General features: G+C 35.1%; 2 protein-coding genes across 2 annotated transcripts; one reads left to right on the top strand and one right to left on the bottom strand.

The window, feature by feature from the left end:
- Nucleotides 1-8,933: 8,933 nt before the first annotated feature.
- On the bottom strand, nucleotides 8,934-12,997 carry LOC124941043 (protein TIFY 4A-like). Its single transcript, XM_047481327.1, has 11 exons — nucleotides 12,676-12,997; nucleotides 12,407-12,549; nucleotides 12,115-12,309; nucleotides 11,940-12,000; nucleotides 11,737-11,822; nucleotides 11,564-11,648; nucleotides 11,011-11,159; nucleotides 10,782-10,935; nucleotides 10,432-10,497; nucleotides 9,313-9,376; nucleotides 8,934-9,212 (listed from the first exon to the last, which is right to left on the bottom strand). Exons 1-11 carry the CDS (start codon nucleotides 12,791-12,793, stop codon nucleotides 8,978-8,980), a joined length of 1,356 nt encoding a protein of 451 aa, XP_047337283.1. The 5' UTR covers nucleotides 12,794-12,997; the 3' UTR covers nucleotides 8,934-8,977.
- Nucleotides 12,998-15,826: 2,829 nt separating this feature from the next.
- LOC124941026 (protein PFC0760c-like) lies at nucleotides 15,827-17,008 on the top strand. Its single transcript, XM_047481326.1, has 4 exons — nucleotides 15,827-15,895; nucleotides 16,113-16,496; nucleotides 16,573-16,767; nucleotides 16,853-17,008. The coding sequence occupies exons 1-4, from the start codon at nucleotides 15,827-15,829 to the stop codon at nucleotides 17,006-17,008; spliced, it is 804 nt and encodes a 267-aa protein (XP_047337282.1).
- Nucleotides 17,009-18,884: the final 1,876 nt, after the last annotated feature.

The raw sequence follows: 18,884 nt of genomic DNA, 5'->3' as shown, positions 1-18,884 counted from the left end.
ACATAAACACTCCCGAGTAGGTCGAGGTGAAATTATTGTTTATGCTTACTCAGGTGGATGTCTCGATGACTATCGCAAGAGCAAAGCTTATCGATTCTCCAAGAGATACCCTAAGAACCAAAAATATATATGCTCCCGTGTAGATTGAGGTGTTGAAATTACCGTTTATGCTCACTCGGGCAGCTGTCTCGATGACTATCGCAAGAGAAAAACGTATTGATTCCCCTAGATACACCTCAGAAGCCCAAAAAAGAGAAAAAAAGAAAATTCATGAAGCCATAAAGTTATAACTCTCTCTAGGAGGAAAAGGAACTCGGACTTTTTAAGAGAGATAATCTCCACCAATAGCAAGAATGCTTGTACCTTAGTCCCGAACACGTTTCCAATTCAAATCTCCATGATTCATGGACAGAACTAAGGTTTTTTCTATTTTCAAATATTTTTTGAGACTGAATTGGGATTAGTCTATCCCCAAATACCTTTTATTAAAGTTACCCATGCCATAGATAAATAAGACACAATAAAGCATGAAAAAGTAACATGCACTCCTTCCTTGTGATGGAAGATGACAAAACAAAGGTCGATGTTTCACCCAGTTGTGAAGGTCACTTCGTAAAACGAAAGAGAAAAAGGTTTTATTAAACTATTCCCTAAGTGATAGAAGTTTCTTGGAAGTCGGCGGTTTTAATCCAACTATGAAGGACATTTTTCAGGTTAAAGCCAAAGCACTCCACAACACAACCGGTTGATCACCCAGTTACGAAGGACACTTTGTCAAAACTAGAAGAGATAAGTTGTCGATCAGAGAAGCTTCTCTCGTAAAAAAATCCCTAGCCGAATTATGATTTTTCAACCAGCTGTGAAGGTCACTTTGTATAAGACCTCTCCAAAGCCCTATCTGTTGATAATCATAATAGGACATTATTATGATTCTTAAAGCCCTATTTTAATAGGCATATGTGTAGGTCATTGTCATAACCTATTCCCCTAAAGTGATTGTTATCACCCTTCCCCATAATAAGTCTTATCCTATGATAGACATCTGTGAAGTCATTATTATGACCATTCTCCAAACACAAATTCTATCTCATGTTGGACATAGCGTGATTATTATCACTATTCCCGATGAGAGTATTCCCTAGGAGAATCCTATTTGCTGATAAGCATCCAAGGAAAAGTCTTACTTTCATAAGACTACTCCCCTCCCCGTTGAAGCCCTATCTATTGATAGGCTTTATCAAATATTGTTATGGTAGGGTTATTATAATAATCCATCCCCAACTAAAGTCCTATTTACTCCCCAACATGCGTAAGACTATTGTGATAGTCTATCCTTAAAAAAGATTCAATCGATGAATGATCGTGTGGCAATCTGACTTAAGAATCATTGTCATGATTCATTACTAGCATTCGTTGCCATTCAGGGTCTATCCTTCTACTTTATAATTTAGGGTATGAATTTCAGAATATTCAAACCTCGAACCCACGTTTTCCAAAACTGTAGTTTGTTTTATTCAAAGTTGGTTCTAGAGGGGCATTTTGTAAGAATGAAAATATGACGTACCCTAATTTATAAATAATATTATTAATTTATAATAAAATTAAAAAAATATTTTTAATTTTAAAATTCAAAATAACCCAAAAAGAGATTAAAAATCATATTAGGGTTAACTATTGTGATAATTAAACCCTAATTAGAAAAATTAAATAAAAATCCAAAAATAGTTTGAGATTAAAATATTATATTTATTTTACCCAAATTAAACCTGAAAAGTGGTTGAAATTATTTAATTATAATTTTAAACATAAATTATGTATAATATATGACATATAATAATTAAATAAATATCCTAAAATACTCAAAAATAAAATAAATAAACGTAATTTTTATTATGTTGTCAAAAATATTTTTTTGTATTAAATTGGTAAAGAAAAACGAAACAAATGGTTAAAAATTCGATTTCAAATAACTATTTTATTAAAAATATAAACTGATAATTCTGTGTGACAAAAATTCTATTTAAATTTTGCAACATGATTTAGGGCCGCATCCGGCTGTAACGAAAGTAGTGCGCGCCCGGGTCCACATCGGAACAACTAACGGAATACCAATGGAAATCAACAACGTCTTTTTTCTTCTTCTTCGTGAACGCCGGAAGCCCGCAACCAACGTCGGCGACCTTCTAGAAGGTTTATCTCCTCTGTTTCTCAACATTATACCTCCATTTTTCACCAATGTACATGTCTCCTCCCCGCCACCATTTCTCCTAGGATCAATAGTCAAAACATATACTCTACTTAGGATGCTTATGACGAAATAGAAATGGGGAAGAAAAACTTCAGTAACCAAATCGAAGTTGAATTCGATCTCAATAACCGACCTAGTTTAGTATAAATAGTCTCTAAGTGATCTTCTTCCAATCCAACAAACAATCATCAAACATTATAATATAAATCAAAGAATTGTGAAGAACTCTGGTGACTGGTTTTGTAAAAACTTCTCCGACGAGTTAAGCTTCGATCTAGGGTGCAGGAAAACTTCCTACACATCAATGGAATGTTATCCAATCAATTGTAAGCTTCAAGATCCACTATAATTCAATTTGTGATTCAAAATTGGACTTTTCAAGTTTGATCGGGTTGATCATATTTAGGGTTCAATTTTGTGTTTTCTTTATTTAAAATCATTCCCTAGATGATTTCTAAAGTTTTTTTCGAAACAGATTTCATCAATTCAACCTAAATAGAAAAAACCCAATTTTGATTTAAAAATCTAAAAATTTTGAATTTTATGTTCTTGAGCTTTAAGCTTTAATTTTTTATTCAAATAGTTTCTTAACATGATTTTAAATATGCTAGGATGGTTTCCAAATCATATTACAGTCATCCCGATCATGTTTGATCCAACTAAATTTTTTAATAATAAAGGTTTGAATTTCAGTTTTGAATTTTGTTATAGAGATTGAATGATATTATTGTTTTGGTTATGTTCCACTATAAACATCATTTCAAATCTTTTGTAACAAGAATTAGGCCATGAGATGGCTTAAATAAAAAAAATTTCCCTAAAACCATTTTGAATAATAAATTATTATAGAGTTCGATTAATTGTGTTTAGGGTTAGGGATTATGATTCATACATTCATATGAGTTGTTTGCAACTTATAAATCATATTTTCATGATCTATATCAAAAGATACAAACCTACAATTCTTCATATAAAATTATGAATACTCGATCCCCGATGATCGAGTCCTATAGGACCAGGACTAAGAAGCTAGACCGAAAACTCTTGGTCCTTATCGAGACAAGGACCGAGAAAATCGATATAGGACCGAAGTCAAGGACTAGTGTTCTTGAGTTATGACCGAGACCTAAGACTAGTGTTCTTGAGTTAAGACCGAGACCTAGGACTGGTGTTCTTGAGCAAGGATCGAGGAATCCGACTAGTAATTCTAACCTAGGACCGAGAGGTCTGGCCTGGAAACAAGACTCTCAAGTCCAAGATTGAGGAAGCTAGATCTAGGATAGAGACTCCAAGACCTAGGACCAAGCCTCCTAAACCCTAAGGTCGAACCTTTTAGTCCCTTGACCGAGTGTCCCGAGCCTTGATCCAGACCACTCTCGGTCTTGACCGAGCCCATCCGAGCCCAGATCGGTATAAATGGATCCAAGCCTTAGGACTCTGGTCCTAGGCCTGTATTGGAGCCCCAATCCATTTTTAAATAATCTTGAATGGTTTGAAAATGTTATTTAAATATTTTCGGGATATTTCCCAAACAAATATTTTGACAAAGGCCCCGTTTGGAATTTATTTTTAAATTCTAATCCTTTACTGATATTTTTCTGGTATTATACTCAATCGTATATCAATGCAATCGCAAGTATGCATTTCTAAATAATTTTGTACAATTATTCACGTAATTTAAACTTATATATGTTTAGGAACCCAGACTACTAATTAAAGAAAATAAATATTATAAATAAATCTTTTGATAGCCATGCTTTTAATTTATGAATAAAAACGTTTTCAACGGACGAGTAGAACATAGCGCGAAAGCCCATTCTTTTCCCAAGCGAAACCAAATAATAAATCTCTTATGAAAACTCTAGTATAAAGTACGTTTGTGTTGGGTCAAATTATTTTGACTAAGGGTCAAAATAGTTTGACTATTGGAATTTCGATGATGAATGTGTATAAAATTTAATATAAGTCGTCTAATCATTTTTGGTGCAGGTGTATCAAAAACATGTAATATTAGACTAAGTCTGAATGAGGTTCATTAGACTGATTGACCTTAAATGCATTCAGTTAGACGTGCAGTTTAACAAACGTAGTTAGACGTGTAGTCTAACAGATACGTAGTTAGACGTGTAGTCTAACAGATACGTAGTTAGACGTGCAGTCTAACGGATACGTAGTTAGACGTGCAGTCTAACAGATACGTAGTTAGACGTGCAGTCTAACGGATACGTAGTTAGACGTGCAGTCTAACAGATACGTAGTTAGACGTGCAGTTTAACAGATACGTAGTTAGACGTGCAGTCTAACAGATACGTAGTTAGACGTGCAGTCTAACAGATACGTAGTTAGACGTGCAATCTAATAGATACGTAGTTAGACGTGCAGTATATACGTAGTTAGACATGCATTCAAAAAAATACGTAGTTAGACGTGAAATCTAACAGATACGTAGTTAGACATGCAGTCTAACAGATACGTAGTTAGACGTGCAATCTAACGGATACGTAGTTAGACGTGCAGTCTAACGGATACTTAGTTAGACGTGCAGTCTAACAAATACGTAGTTAGACGTACAATCTAACAGATGTGTAGTTAGACGTGCAGTCTAACAAATACGTAGTTAGACATGCAGTTTAACGGATACGTAGTTAAACATGTAGTCTAATAGATACATAGTTAGACGTGCAGTCTAACAGATATGTAGTTAGATGTGCAGTCTAATAAATACGTAGTTAGACGTGTAGTCAAACAGATACGTAGTTACACGTGCAGTCTAACAGACGTAGTTAGACGTGCAGTCTAACAGATACGTAGTTAGACATGCAGTCTAACAGATGCGTAGTTAGATGTGTAGTCTAACGGATACATAATTATACGTACAGTCTAACATATACGTAGTTAGACGTGTAATCTAACAGACGTAGTTAGACGTGCTGTCTAACGAATACCTAGTTAGACGTGCAGTCTAACTGATACGTAGTTAGACATGCAGTCTAACGAATACGTAGTTAGACGTGCAGTCTAACAGATGAGAGTTAGACGTGTAGTCTAACTCCTTCAGATTAGTCTGAAGGGATGCGTAGTTAGATGTGTCGTCTAACAGATTAGAGTTAGACGTGCAGTCTAACTCCTTCAGATTAGTTGGAAAGGAACCGTAATTAGACGTGTCGTCTAATCCCATTAGACCAAGTGGTCTAATGGATCATGCGATTAGACGTTGGCGTCTAATGTCATTAGACATGTCAGTCTAAGTGAAAAACGTCTGATGTCATGCTTAAGCAGTTGCTTGAATCTAGCACTCGTCTACCCACGATCAACTAGTTGTATGCTACTCCTGCTCCACTTTCTAATGAAGATCAGTACGATAACCAGTTGCAACCAATTGATTAATGCCACGTTAGCAAATATTCTTCTCACTACTTGTTTCTTACAGGAATATTTTAGAAGAATATTTGGCGCACTACCAGATTGGTACAGCCACGATCCTGGTGCTCAGAGTCTGTTGTGTACTATGGAGGCGTACCAATGAAAGTTAGTCACGTGTCATTATAGAAGATTCGACCGTTAGTACATGCTCTCTATTTAAAGATCTTCAAGGACAACGATTGAATGATCGATCTATCGATACTAAGAATTATACGCAAACATACAAGCTGATATACTAAAGAGTTGCTTTCTTATTTTATTGTGTGTACATCAAGAGAGAGAGAGAATCAAAATATTGTCTAGCTGAGTGATATTCTTCAATATACTGTAAGTTGAATAAAGTCTGTTTTGTTCAACAGTGAGCTAGTCGTGTAACTATATTTGATTCTAAGAAACGTATAGTGAATTCTTCCGGTGGTTGGAAGAATGGTAACATAGGAGAGTTTTGCTCTGAACATCCATAAACAAACTACTGTGTCATTTTCATTATGTCTTCTTATCATTCTTTGGTTCTTAGCTTCAAATCTGAGCAAACGTTTCTGCACTTGAATCTTTCAAGAGTTTGCAAAAGTTTGTGAAGAATAGAAAGTGATTTAAATCCTTAACAAGATTTCAATCAAACCGTTTTCCAACCATACATTATTATGTAAGCTAAACTCTTTAAACATACTCTGTCAATTCTCATCACACTCATCAACCGTAAGTGAGTTATATACAATGTTCTTCCTTTGTTTTTTTTATCATTTTATATTACGCAAGACCACCTAATTTAGTTGGAATTTTTTTTCACTATATGTCAAAGACATAAATGGTGATGAGAATTTGGTAATACCTCTGCAATTGCAATTGCCATTAAACGACATTGGTATGTGATTATGGCCTTTGAAGCACGTCCAAACATACATATCAAAAATGTTTTGAACAGTCACATGAATGATTTTGTATCTTCACTAGATATTAGTCCACATCCAAGTAAAATAGATTGCCATGATAATTCACTCCAACAAATGGAGCGAAAGGTATATCATAACTATTAGTCAAATAGGTTGTATCAAAAGTAATGGCAATAGAAAAATAATCATATGTAGCTCTTGATCTTGCATCTACCCAAAAAATATTTATAATTCTAGATTCACCATCTAAATCAAGCGCGTAGAAAAAATTTGAGTTCTTACTTTGCATTCGACGAAAATAAGCACTCAAAGCTTCAACATCTCCATTCCATAATCTTAACCTTCTAATATCTAAAATATAATTTCTACAACTTCTTTCATCGTATGAAAAATTATCATAGCTTCCAGCCTCAACTACAAGTGATTGATTGAAAATTTTTACTTAAAGTTATTTCAGCTTCAATATTGAGTTCAAATCTTCTCTTTGTAACCACATCCAATACTTAATTAGATCTAAAATATCGTGATTTTCCTAGACTCAATATATGATTATGTTCAATGTGTACACCACTTATTACAAAATTTGTATCACCTTGAATAACTATATTAATCTTAACTTTACAATTTGTCTTTAATTGTAGGTCTTGAATTTAGTAATTTTTTTGACATTTATACTTTGTTACGACATTTAACGCATCCAATGGAAAAATATTTATATTTTTCATCGTCTTCATTTCTACAACTTAATTTAATTTGGAATACCGAAACCAATATTCTCTGAATAAGATTTATAAAAATTAAGTACTTTATCTTCAGATGAAAACCATATTCTAATTTCAGAAGAATTTACCTCTTTTAAACTTGGCAATGAATCTTGATTTTCATCGTTGTTATTTTGAATCATCTAATTTGTATCATTTTTTCTTTTTTTCATAATAATTTTTCTACTTAAATTTATTAAAAAAATACGTGCAATTAGCAATTATTAAAAAAAAAGTAATCACAATATTGATCAAAATAAAAAAGATTACCTCTCTCTCACTAATATGTAGATAATTTGAGTTTGATATTATTGACCAAAATAAAAAAAAAATTACCTCAATTGATATGTTAATAATTTAAGTTGGTTAAAGGGTTAGAAATTATGAAAAATAAAAAATGAGAAATATTAGATAAATATGTACCTGCCATAAAAAAATATTAATAAGTCAAAATAAAAATAGAAAATAAATAAAAGAGATAATTAATTAGTTAGAAGAAAAAAAGGAAATACACCCCACTAGTTTTTATTCAAAAAAATTATTAAAATTAACCACTTCAATAACATCATTTGAGTTACTCATTTATGTCTCAAACAAAATGACTTGAACCTCTAAATTCTTTGAAATGGCGGGAATCTGATCCACAACATAGTAGTAGTATCTCAGACCCTCAAAGTAATAACTACTACATATAAATAAGTAATGTTCTCATCAGTCTTACAGTACTATCAGTCGATGCTAAGAGCATATTTGAATATTTCTGTTTAAGCTTAAATCGATTGTTACCACTTTTTGGATGCGAAACACCAACTCCTCAATAACTCAACCATTAGTATTTCCGATGTTAAATTATTATTTAACAGACCGGCCGGGAATGGCAATTACAGGTTGTTTTTCATCATCCTGATGTAAGTACCACCTACAGTGGGAAAACACACATTAGTTCTTAATTTAAAGGCTGGAGAAAGAAAATATAACTAAGTCTACTACTGATTCATGTGAATTTTTTATTTATTTTTTAAATCTTCAAGTGATCAAACCATTAATCAAATAATGTTTAACAACAACCCTGAAGAGACCAATAGCTTAAAAGCTACTAGTTGAAGTTGTAGAGTCTAAGGGCTGGTTATTAATTTAAACCCAGCAACCATAATCTCGTACTTCGGATGTGGGATTCAAGTCCCATATCTTAGCCAATTGGGTCATAACATAATGACTTATCTATATTTATTTACATGTAGAATTTGTGTAACAAGAAAGAGCACTGGGGTGATCAAGTACAGAAACAATTTCTAAGGCACTTGTATGATTAAGATAAAATTGGCTGAGGATGAAAATAAGCACATCACTTATCAGACATCTGAAATAATTGAAAATGTTTCAGTAATCACTCAAGTGCCCAACCTAGTTATAAAATAACCTATCTTAGAACATAAATGTTAATTCTTCAGAATATCTGTAACGGAATCAATGCAATCCAACATAACTGTGCACATGAATATCCAAAAGTGTACAAGTAAACCAGCAATTTTCTTTTGAAAAATTAAAACCACGTATATTAAGTTTTGTCTAGAAGTGCCAATATTACAGACACGAGAAAACCAGCATTTACTATTTTCTTTCTTTTTTCTTTTCAAATGATCCAAATAACCCTACATCAAACAAGATCTAGATATTTGTTTACCTTTATCACTCAAAGCAGGTGAAAGCTTGGGATCATTTATTGCATTGATCTCACAGAAATCAGACATTTCATGTGATCTGATTTGTGTCGGGGAGCATGTGTTGCTCCTGATTGCATGATAACTGGAGGTCTGGTATCCCGTTTGGTGGTTTAAGTATACATCCATACTAGCAGATGAAGAGGGAGCTATCTTTCTCTTGAACCTTCACCTAACACAGATGTTAGAGACGAAAAGAGAAGAACAATGTACCCTTTCAAGGTTCTTAAGCATGTGAAAGTTAGAAGTTCACACATTTAGGATACCTGTCCTTGCGTTTTTCAAGATATCTTTGCACTGATAATTTTATATTTGCAGGACCTTCAGTTGCTAAAATGCCAACAAGAAGGAAATCAGAACCTACAGTATCATTACGTTTGCAGTTTAAATTATAAAAAGTAGTTGCAATCTATTATAGATTTCTTTGACACTGAAATAACATCTCTGGATGTCAAGGAAGTTATATATAATTTTATGGTCAAGAAGACAATACTAAGTTATAATCAATTGTATGACAAGTTAGCAATGTGCTGTTTTAATTATCAACCTTTTTCATGTTGATCGTGATGTAAAATTTATATTTGTTATGTTTATGTAAATCACGGTGATCTAAAAAAGAATCAGATTATCATCGTGAAAAAAGTCTATAGATCGAATGAGGCAAAATATTACACTATAATTTGAATTATGATCTAAAAAAGAATTTATATTATCAAATTAAGCAAAAAATATCAAACTATATGCTGGATCATGATCCAGAAAGAATCTTATACCCAAAAAAAAAGACTTTCAATTTTAAGTTTGCAATAGAAGTGTAGAAAGGATAATGCAGTGATGAACCTGACCATCATAGTTTCATTTAGAAAGATAAATTATTCACTTTGACAATATGTCAAACAACGAAAATATAAATTATTCACTTTTACAACTATTCTTATAATATGAAAATTTAAATAGGAGGCAGAGCCAGAAGAACCTAAGAAGTTGTAAAAGTATGATAAATGAATTTATATTCTTTGCTCATTACAGTTAGCTGTCCTTAATTTTTGACATAAGTGAGAATTTTAAATTTTTTACTTAAGTTACTTCAATGAGAGAATTCAATAAATACAGTTTTAAACCTGGAAATCCTTTGTAGCTTTCTTTTGGAAAAGGAATAGCAACATGGATAGTTTGTATTTAAGTGGCCCGGAAAATAAAAAGAGTCAAATGAGACTGATTAGGAATCTGATGACATCCTGAACAAGATCTAGAAGCTCCAATGGATATGGTATCTAGAATGAGTACTAAATTTTACTTTTATTGGAGTATCCATATGGGAAAGGCAGGTATCAATATAAATTTGACATTTCACAAATGTTTAAAAGCTAATTGAACATACTTACCAAAGTTGTCCTCCAGATTTGTGTCAATTTCCTCTCTGTGTAACCGAGAGTTATCAGTGAGGTTCACTGTGAAAACCCAACCAAGTCACATCACACATGTAAGTGAACTTGCTAGCAAATAGTAACAACCATTATTTTAAAGTTCTTAACTTAGTAATGCTCCCAAGTCATACGTAAACATGAAGCCATGAATAGTTTTCAATAATGCAAAGAAGAATTTGAAGGTATAACAAAAACAACAGCAAATAAGATTAATCCACCATAAATCATTCCTTTGATAAATTCCCAGCTCAAGTTCCTCTTCATGGAAAAGAAATAAGGAAAATAGGTAAGATTAAAGTTGGGGTTACTTGATATCAAGGTTGGAACAGGAGGATCCACACCAGACTTGACACTGGATAGATGAAAAATGCCTGGCAAAGTTTGCCTTGCGGCTGCACCATCAAAAGGGCCTTCTAGAGGCAAATGCAGAGGACTTGCAACAAGCTGCTTAAGAAAACGAGCCTAAAGTAGTGTTCATGTTAGACATACTGACAACTATATCTTTTTATTTCAAGCATTCAATCATAGTGGTAATACCTTATCAGCAGGCACATCATCATATACATTAACCTTCCCACAATAGAAAATTGTCAATTGTCCAGCGGGAACATTTGCTGCTTCAGATATTCTATAACCATTTTGTAGAGCTTCAGTTTTCAAATACCAATTGGTGCAAGAAAATGACACTATTTAGAAAGAAAAAATATCAAAGCTAGCATATATGTTAAACTACTAGGATATATGTTCAAATTGAATAAAACATAAACCAAAAGAGAACATTAGAATCTCAGCTAGAATCAAACAAACTTAGAAGCAGAAAGAGAATAATTTACCAACTTCTCTAGCTGAATCACTCATTTTCTCTCCATAATCTTTTTTCAATCTTGCAGCCATGTGGCCCAGCCGTTGAATATTTATGCATCCAGCAAATATGGGACAATTAATAAAACATTTATTATGAAGCCTTTCCATGAAGGGAATTTTCTTAAGAAAAATAGGTCTATTTGATCCCAGAAAAGGAAAACACTAAGGAATTTCTACTTTCAACATAGAACTTCCACTACATAATATATATAGTCTCCTACATAACATCGTTCAGACAGTAAAACTGTCAACAAAAAATAATTGTCCACCAAATGGATGATATCAGTTTCATGATACCCGAATGTAGATGCCTGATCAATTGAAGTCAGTACTAATCAAGTTTCACAAGATATACATCAGAGTGAATAGGTTTGGTATTTGCATAGAAGTAAAGCACACTGAATGTGCATTGACATCATTCTGCTGCGTTACACCCATATAGCTTTCAGTTGACATTGGATAAGACAGTGCAAAGGCATGTTCACCTAAAGTCATGACATTAATAAAAAAAGAGAACCATTACGAACTAACGCATTTAAAGTTTCATCAGACAAACCTACAATCATGGAGATACTTTACGTCTTGATACAGAAAAGTTATACCCGTCAACCATATGAAATTAGAATGTATGATCTCAGAGTAGGTACAAAAGCAAACCAAAATCTAATCATACCCAGAATGCAAAAAGATACATAGTCGTAAAACCACGATTGGTAAAGGAGCAGAAGATAGGAAAAACAAAGGGTGAGTCTATTATTTAAATTGCAAAGTTCAGACAGTGAAAAATTGTAGAATTGGTGCTACAAACAACCTGGGAGGGATTGAGTCATTAGTATCAGAGGCAGCAACATGGCAGGCCAATACATCGTCGGGGAGATGATCGGATTTTTCTGAATCCTTAGCCTGGTAAAGTACAGTTTCTTCGGCCGATGAAGGACTTGACGGACTATTCCCACTTGCTGGTTTTGGGGCCTACTTGGCAAATAAATCGTATTTTGATATATAGAAACAAAATAATATAAAATATATGTTCTTTCTGGAAGTATGCTTAACTGATGATTGAACTCACAATGTAGGAAGTATCGAGGCGAGGAATGTGGAGCTTCTTCCGAGCGGCGGAAGCATCGGAATCGTGTGTGGCTTCGAGAAGTGTCTTGAGAGAGATGACCTGTTGGATCGCCTGCGATTTGTTCCAGGAAGGACGTCGCATTCCTGTACGGAAGTGTTAAATTAGACCTGTTCCCGTCACTGACATTCCAAATCCTCTCATTATTTCTATATGTAGTATAGACGTGAGTATGTGTGATGTGAACAAGAGAAGGAGAGAGAGAGAGAGACCTTTGGATTTGAGATAGCGTCGACAGTCTTCGCGAGTTAGCTGGGATATATCTTCTTCTGTGAGCTGGTGGAGGGGTTTGTCGAGAGGTGATGGGAGAACGGTTTCTTGGGAGGCCATGTAGACAGATTGCAGCGGTAATTGACCGGAATTCTCAGATTAACTTTGTTTGTCTCCCCAGATTTGCATAGATCAGTGGCCTGGAATTGATGTTTGAGCACTGGGTTTCTTCTTCTTTTTTTTCTGGGTTCTTTCCCGTCCGGAAGAAAGAGAGGGCTATTGAGCTTTGGCTTGGTGAATGCTGAGGGGTTTCAGTTGCGTAGCCGCAGCAGTGTGGATAGCTTGGCGTTTATAGTTATTTATTTTTAATTGGCTTCTTTTTCATCAAATTGGGGGGACTGCAACCCCAGATCGCCACGTAGCTTATATATAATATTGTTTCCCCTTGTTTGTCCAAACTTTTCTAACAATAATTACCATTTACTTTCTAACTATTCTTACATTTTATTCACCCATTTTTATTATTATTATTATTGTCAAGATGTATAACCCTTTACTTTTTCTTTTTCTTTCTCTTTATAACTTTCCTTTTTTATTTCTTTTTTTATATATTATTTTATTTATAAATATATTTTTTAATTAGAGTAAAGACTTCTTTTTTACCTCTTAATTTATAATTTGTATTATTCATTTTAAATAAAATAAGTAGACTATAAAAGAAACTTAGAATTAATCATTTTGTGTTTATTTGGCAGGATAACAAAAAAAAATTGACAAAAGAAATCGACTTGGGAAACTGTAGACGACAATCAAGGACTGCCTGTCGGAGTCAGTCGAATAGGTGAGCCCAGTCGACCTACGAGTCAACAAAGCTAGTCCCGGTCAACCAACGAGTAAACTAGGTGTGAGAACAGGCATGTTCTTCAGAAAATTTTGCAAAATGACCTAATAATGGGTTAAATTCGAAAAATGATCCACGCTTGATAAATCTTGCAAAAATAACACTTTCGGCCTGTGAAATGTACGTCTTGCCCCTGAGATGCCCCCTTACCGTTTATTATCGCGTATTACATAATGCGTGTAACGTGTATAATGTAATATGCGTATTACATAATACGCGTATTACATAATACGCGTATTTCATAGTATATAAAACTTAATTTAGGACCCTCATTTTAAAAAAAATGTTTCAACTCACGACTTTCTTTCTTCAACCCACGACTCTACTCTCCAACTTCCACGACTCTTTAACTTCGTTCAATATCAGTTCAACTCCGTTCAACATTAGTTCAACATCATCATCGCTCAACACTCATCATCGTTTGTCCGTCTCGTCGTTCTTATATATATTGAGGTGAGTTTAGGGTTTATGTGTAATGTTCTTGTTATTCTGGCGTTTATGTGTAATACTTCAATGTATGTGTATATTGATGGATAATTCTTAGCTTTTAAGGTTTATGTAGCTTTTAGGGTTTATGTAGCTTTTAGGGTTTATGTGTGTATATTCTGATGTTGCTTATCCAATGTTTCTCACTCACGCATATTACATGAACATATTGTAATGTTCTTATTATGCATGCATGCATAGTTTAGGTTTATAAAATATCTGTGTATTGCTACTTCACGAGCATTGTACGTATGTGTATATTGAAATGTCCACGTATTGCAACTTCACGTGAATTGTTTGTTATGGTTTATCCAATGTTTGCGTATTGTCTAATGTTGCTTACTTGAGTTGTTAAGCCTACTCCAATGTTGTTTGTTTTTTACTTACTTGTTGTTCTGTTTTTGTATATGGCGTCAACCATAATTCCTGAGTTTGCTGCTAGGGTATCATGGAATGCCAATCTGTCAAACATTGCCACCAAGTTTACTACAACGAATCTAATGGAAAGGGTAGAGCAAACTCAATTCCAATTTTTATTCAAAGGAGCCCCGTCACTACGGTTCTCAAGAACGATAATCCATCAAATGCTCCTCAAGAATAGCAGCTCAAATTCTAAGAAGATGAAGTTCCACATGAATGGAGAGGAGTTGTGTTTTGGGATGAAGGAGCCTCAAATATGGGAGATTCCCTACGGTGGAAACCATTTTCAATCATGTTGAAGAATTTCCTCATTTGGTGGTAAAATATTTTAAAAGTAATATGATTGTTAGAACATAAGACATTCACTCAAGATTTGTGTCTTGCTTTGATAAGGAAGATGCATGGAAGTTGGGGTTGGTATTTCTAGTTTTCCATTATCTCTTCTCCCTTGACCCAAGGAAGATAATAAATATCAAACTCCTCCGCATGGTCGAGGACATCAATACTTTCCCCCAATTTCTATGGGGAAAGTTGTACTTCAGAGCAACCCTGAATGGTTTGAACAGGGACCTAGAACACTTTAGGTCGGTATATCTAGACAAGAAGAAAGCCATAGGGAAGAAGGAAGACAAGAAGGTCGATGTTTCTTATACCGTATTTGAGTTCGCATTAGCCTTCCAAGTGTGGACCTATGAGATTATAAAAACGTTTGTCCCAAAACTTGCCTAGAGGATGTTGTACGCGCATGAGCCTATCTGCCTAAGGATAATACGGTATAAATCCAGTAGGAAGAGTACCGTCTCTAATCTTCACACTGCCCTGTAAGGCAAGGTTTTCAAAAAGATGGAAGTGTTCGAAGAGGAGAAGATCTTGTATGGTGGGAAGGAGTTTGAAGATATGGGAGGTAATTTGTATGATTCATTATTTGAACCTGATTCCGAAAAGAGGAAATATGAAGAGATTGAAGATGTAGTTCCTCCCAAACCTGCCATGAGGAAGAGAAGACAAATTATTCACCCCAGCACCTCTCATTCTGTTCCTATCAAACCTTCCACGAGGAGAAGAACCTGCATCCCTACCCCCAACCCTAACACCTCTCATTCTGTCGAGAGCACCACCAGGACTCAAGTAGATTATGATGACTCTCAAATGACTCCAACATCGACATTTCCCCAAGATGATGGCCCCCGAATGAATCCAACAGCTCCCTATGATGGATGTAGATTAATTAACTGACGAAAGAGGTAAATGAACTAAAAAATAAAATAAATCTCATAAAAAAGATGTTGAACTAGTTATAAGAACAATTTGACATAATATCATCCACACTAGAGGAGGAACATAGTATGACAAGATTGAAGAAGAAGGAGAAGAATGAGGAGAATGTTGAGGTGATGGAGGAAGACAAGGATGATGTATGTACAATTTACATTCACTCTTTTTGTATATGTTCACGCTTTTTATCTAATTTTTTCCAATGTGCATGACAAAATTAAGGAGGAAGATGCGGAGAAGGTGGATGTGTTGGTGGAGAAGAAGAAGTAGAAGAAGAATGTGAAGGTGGAGAAGGATGAGGAAGACAAAGAGAAGATTGAGGAAGACAAGGATAAGGATGTGGAGAAGGTGAATTAGGAAGACAAGGATGACAAGGATGAAGATCTGTTAGAGGAGAAGGATAAGGATCTGGTGAATAAGGAAGATGTGGAGAAGGTGAATACGTTGAAGGAGAAGGATGATGATCTAGTGAATAAAGAAGATGTGGAGAAGGTGAATGTGTTGGAGGAGAAAGATGAGGATCTGGTGAATGACGAAGATTTGGAGAAGGTGAATGTGTTGGAGGAGAAGGATGAGGATCTGGTGAATGGGGAAGATTTAGAGAAGGTGAATGTGTTGATTGAGGATATAGTGAAGAAGATTAATGATGTGGAGAAGGTGAATGAGAATATTAAGGAAGATGTGGTGAATGAGAAGATTAACGAAAAAAAGGATGTGGATCTATTTGTGGATAAGGATGAGGTATGTGCAATTCACATTCACACTTATTGTATAAGTTTACATATTTTTTCTATTTTTTTCCAATGTGCAAGACAAGATTGAGAATCTAGTGAAAAAGATTGATGATGTGGAGAAGGTGAATGATAAGGTAGAGAAAGATGTGGTGAATGAGAAGGTGGAGGAAGATGTGGTGAATGAGAAGGCGGATGAAGATATGGTGAATGAGAAGATTGAGGAGAATCTAGAGAAGGATGTGGATCTAGAGAAGGATGAGGATCTAGAGAAGGATATTGTGTTGAAGGATTAGGTATGTACAATTCACATCCACGCTTTTTGTATTGGTTTACACATTTTATCTAATTTTTTCCAATGTACAGGACAAGATTGAGGATCTGGTGGTGGAGAAGGTGAAGGATGTGATGTTAAAGGATGAGGATCTAGAGAAGGATGATGTATGTACAATTCACATTCACGCCTTTTGTATTGGTTATCAATTATCCCAGTTTAAAAACCAATTCAAGAGATACAATTAATCAAGAGCAAGAAATTCAACAAAAGTATTTCAAAAAGTTCATAGTAAAAAGAACAGTAAGTAGATAAGTTTAGTGTTCCTCCCTTGTGTATTTGTTTTCTCTTTCTTCGATATCCACCAAGACTTAGGTCACAATGCCGATACTAGTTCGACCGCTAGAGTTCCTTCCACGACCCTTTCCTCTTGAAGCTCGAGAGCCGCTTCCTCGGGAAGAAGGAGGTTCAGGAGAAACATGATACTTGAATGGATTTTGAGTTGTGCTTCGTCTAGAGCGAGAGCTACGAGGGATAGGATTTTCTCGTTGGTTCACCATCTGTGATAAGCTCATATTGTCCTTTTCATTAGCTTCATTAGTTTGTTTAGTAGCCTCAGTGGCTGCATTTTCTTTATCCTAAAATCTTTGTGCAACCGCCTCTATTTCTTTCAGTCTTTCGCATCAGTAGCATTGAATGACTTAGCTATCTCCATCACTTGGGACGTGAGGACATCAATTGAAGACTAGATTTCGATATGGAGATCGAAGGTCTTGTTGAAGAAAGATTCTACCTTATTAAGCTATTGTCGCATCCTATATAGCTCTTGAGTATTTCCCAAAACGTTTTTGTCTGTACACTTATGCGCATTTGAGGAGGACGCTTGTAAGTCCTCCATTCGGTCCAATCATGAACTAAGGGATTGGAAAATTTCTTGCCATAGAGCCATAACCTCCATGACAATTTTTCGCACATCCACCGGTCTTGGTGTCTCCTCCTCGGAATTAGAATAAGAGGAAAAATGGGAGCCAATAGGAACATATCAGAGAGGTATAGTAGGATAGGAACTAACCTGAATAGACATCTCCCGTTCTATTTGAACATTTTGTTGACCGACTGGTTCTTCAAGAATCTCATCTTTGATTTTACGAATACAGTTCGAGACTTCTTTAGACTTAGTGGACTTACCCGAGGTAGAATGAGCAGGGGTCGGCAACTTGGAATTCTGAATTTCAACCTCCTTTTCGATAGCCTGCTGGAGGAGAAGGTTCACTACAAGTCAGTTGAGAGTTTTCAACTTAATGAGAGGAGGAGAGACCTTTTTCAACTACGGACGATGGTTTTGAACAAGCTTAATCTTGCTCATCCTCTTTCTTGCTTTTCTCAAATTCAGAGGAGGAAATACCTGTTGAGACTCTTTCACCAGATATCAGCCCATCTACCGCCAAGGCTGTCCCAGTACGCTCCCAGTCCTGCCTAGGAATAGGAGTCTGCTCTTAAAACGCATTGTTGTAAGTGATCACTGAAATAAAACATGTCAAAACGACGTTCCTCAAAAGAAGTCTTCTTCTGCTCGACCAAATATTTCTTTGACTTTTCTACTTCTCCATCGAACATTTGCTCAGTTATATAAATAAATAGAGTCTTATCTTGAGGAGTAATCATATCTTCAACAAAGTCTATGGGCTCGTCCTCGTCATAATAATTCAGATTGGTTTTAGGAGAGGGAATTTCAGATTCTTCTGAGTTGGAGGATTCACCACTGTCCACATATTTAAGAGTAGTAGAAATGTACTCCTCTAATAGCCCGTTTAAATTATTGATGACATCCGCATCCATTCTTGCAGTATTAGCTAACGGATTATAGTTCTTTTTGCATTTTTATAGTAAGGGAATATTGCACGGCCTCTTGCAGATGCTTCCACAACTTCACTTCTTCTGAGGGCTTCGTTAATAGATTTAGTTTTGGTTAAGGAAAAGATCACATTTTCCAAGCTCAGCAATTCAGACCATTTCTCATCTTCTGCAACATCTAGAAGCACCTCACTAAAGCTTGTGCCTAATCTGATGCTTACCCAAATGTTGAAAAGATTGATTTTCATCTTGGCAACAACTTCAGCCTCT

The sequence above is a fragment of the Impatiens glandulifera genome, chromosome 1, assembly GCF_907164915.1.
Source record: "Impatiens glandulifera chromosome 1, dImpGla2.1, whole genome shotgun sequence".
Lineage (NCBI taxonomy): Eukaryota > Viridiplantae > Streptophyta > Magnoliopsida > Ericales > Balsaminaceae > Impatiens > Impatiens glandulifera.
Note: the sequence above shows the minus strand (reverse complement) of the source record. Positions and strands in the feature narration are given on the sequence as shown.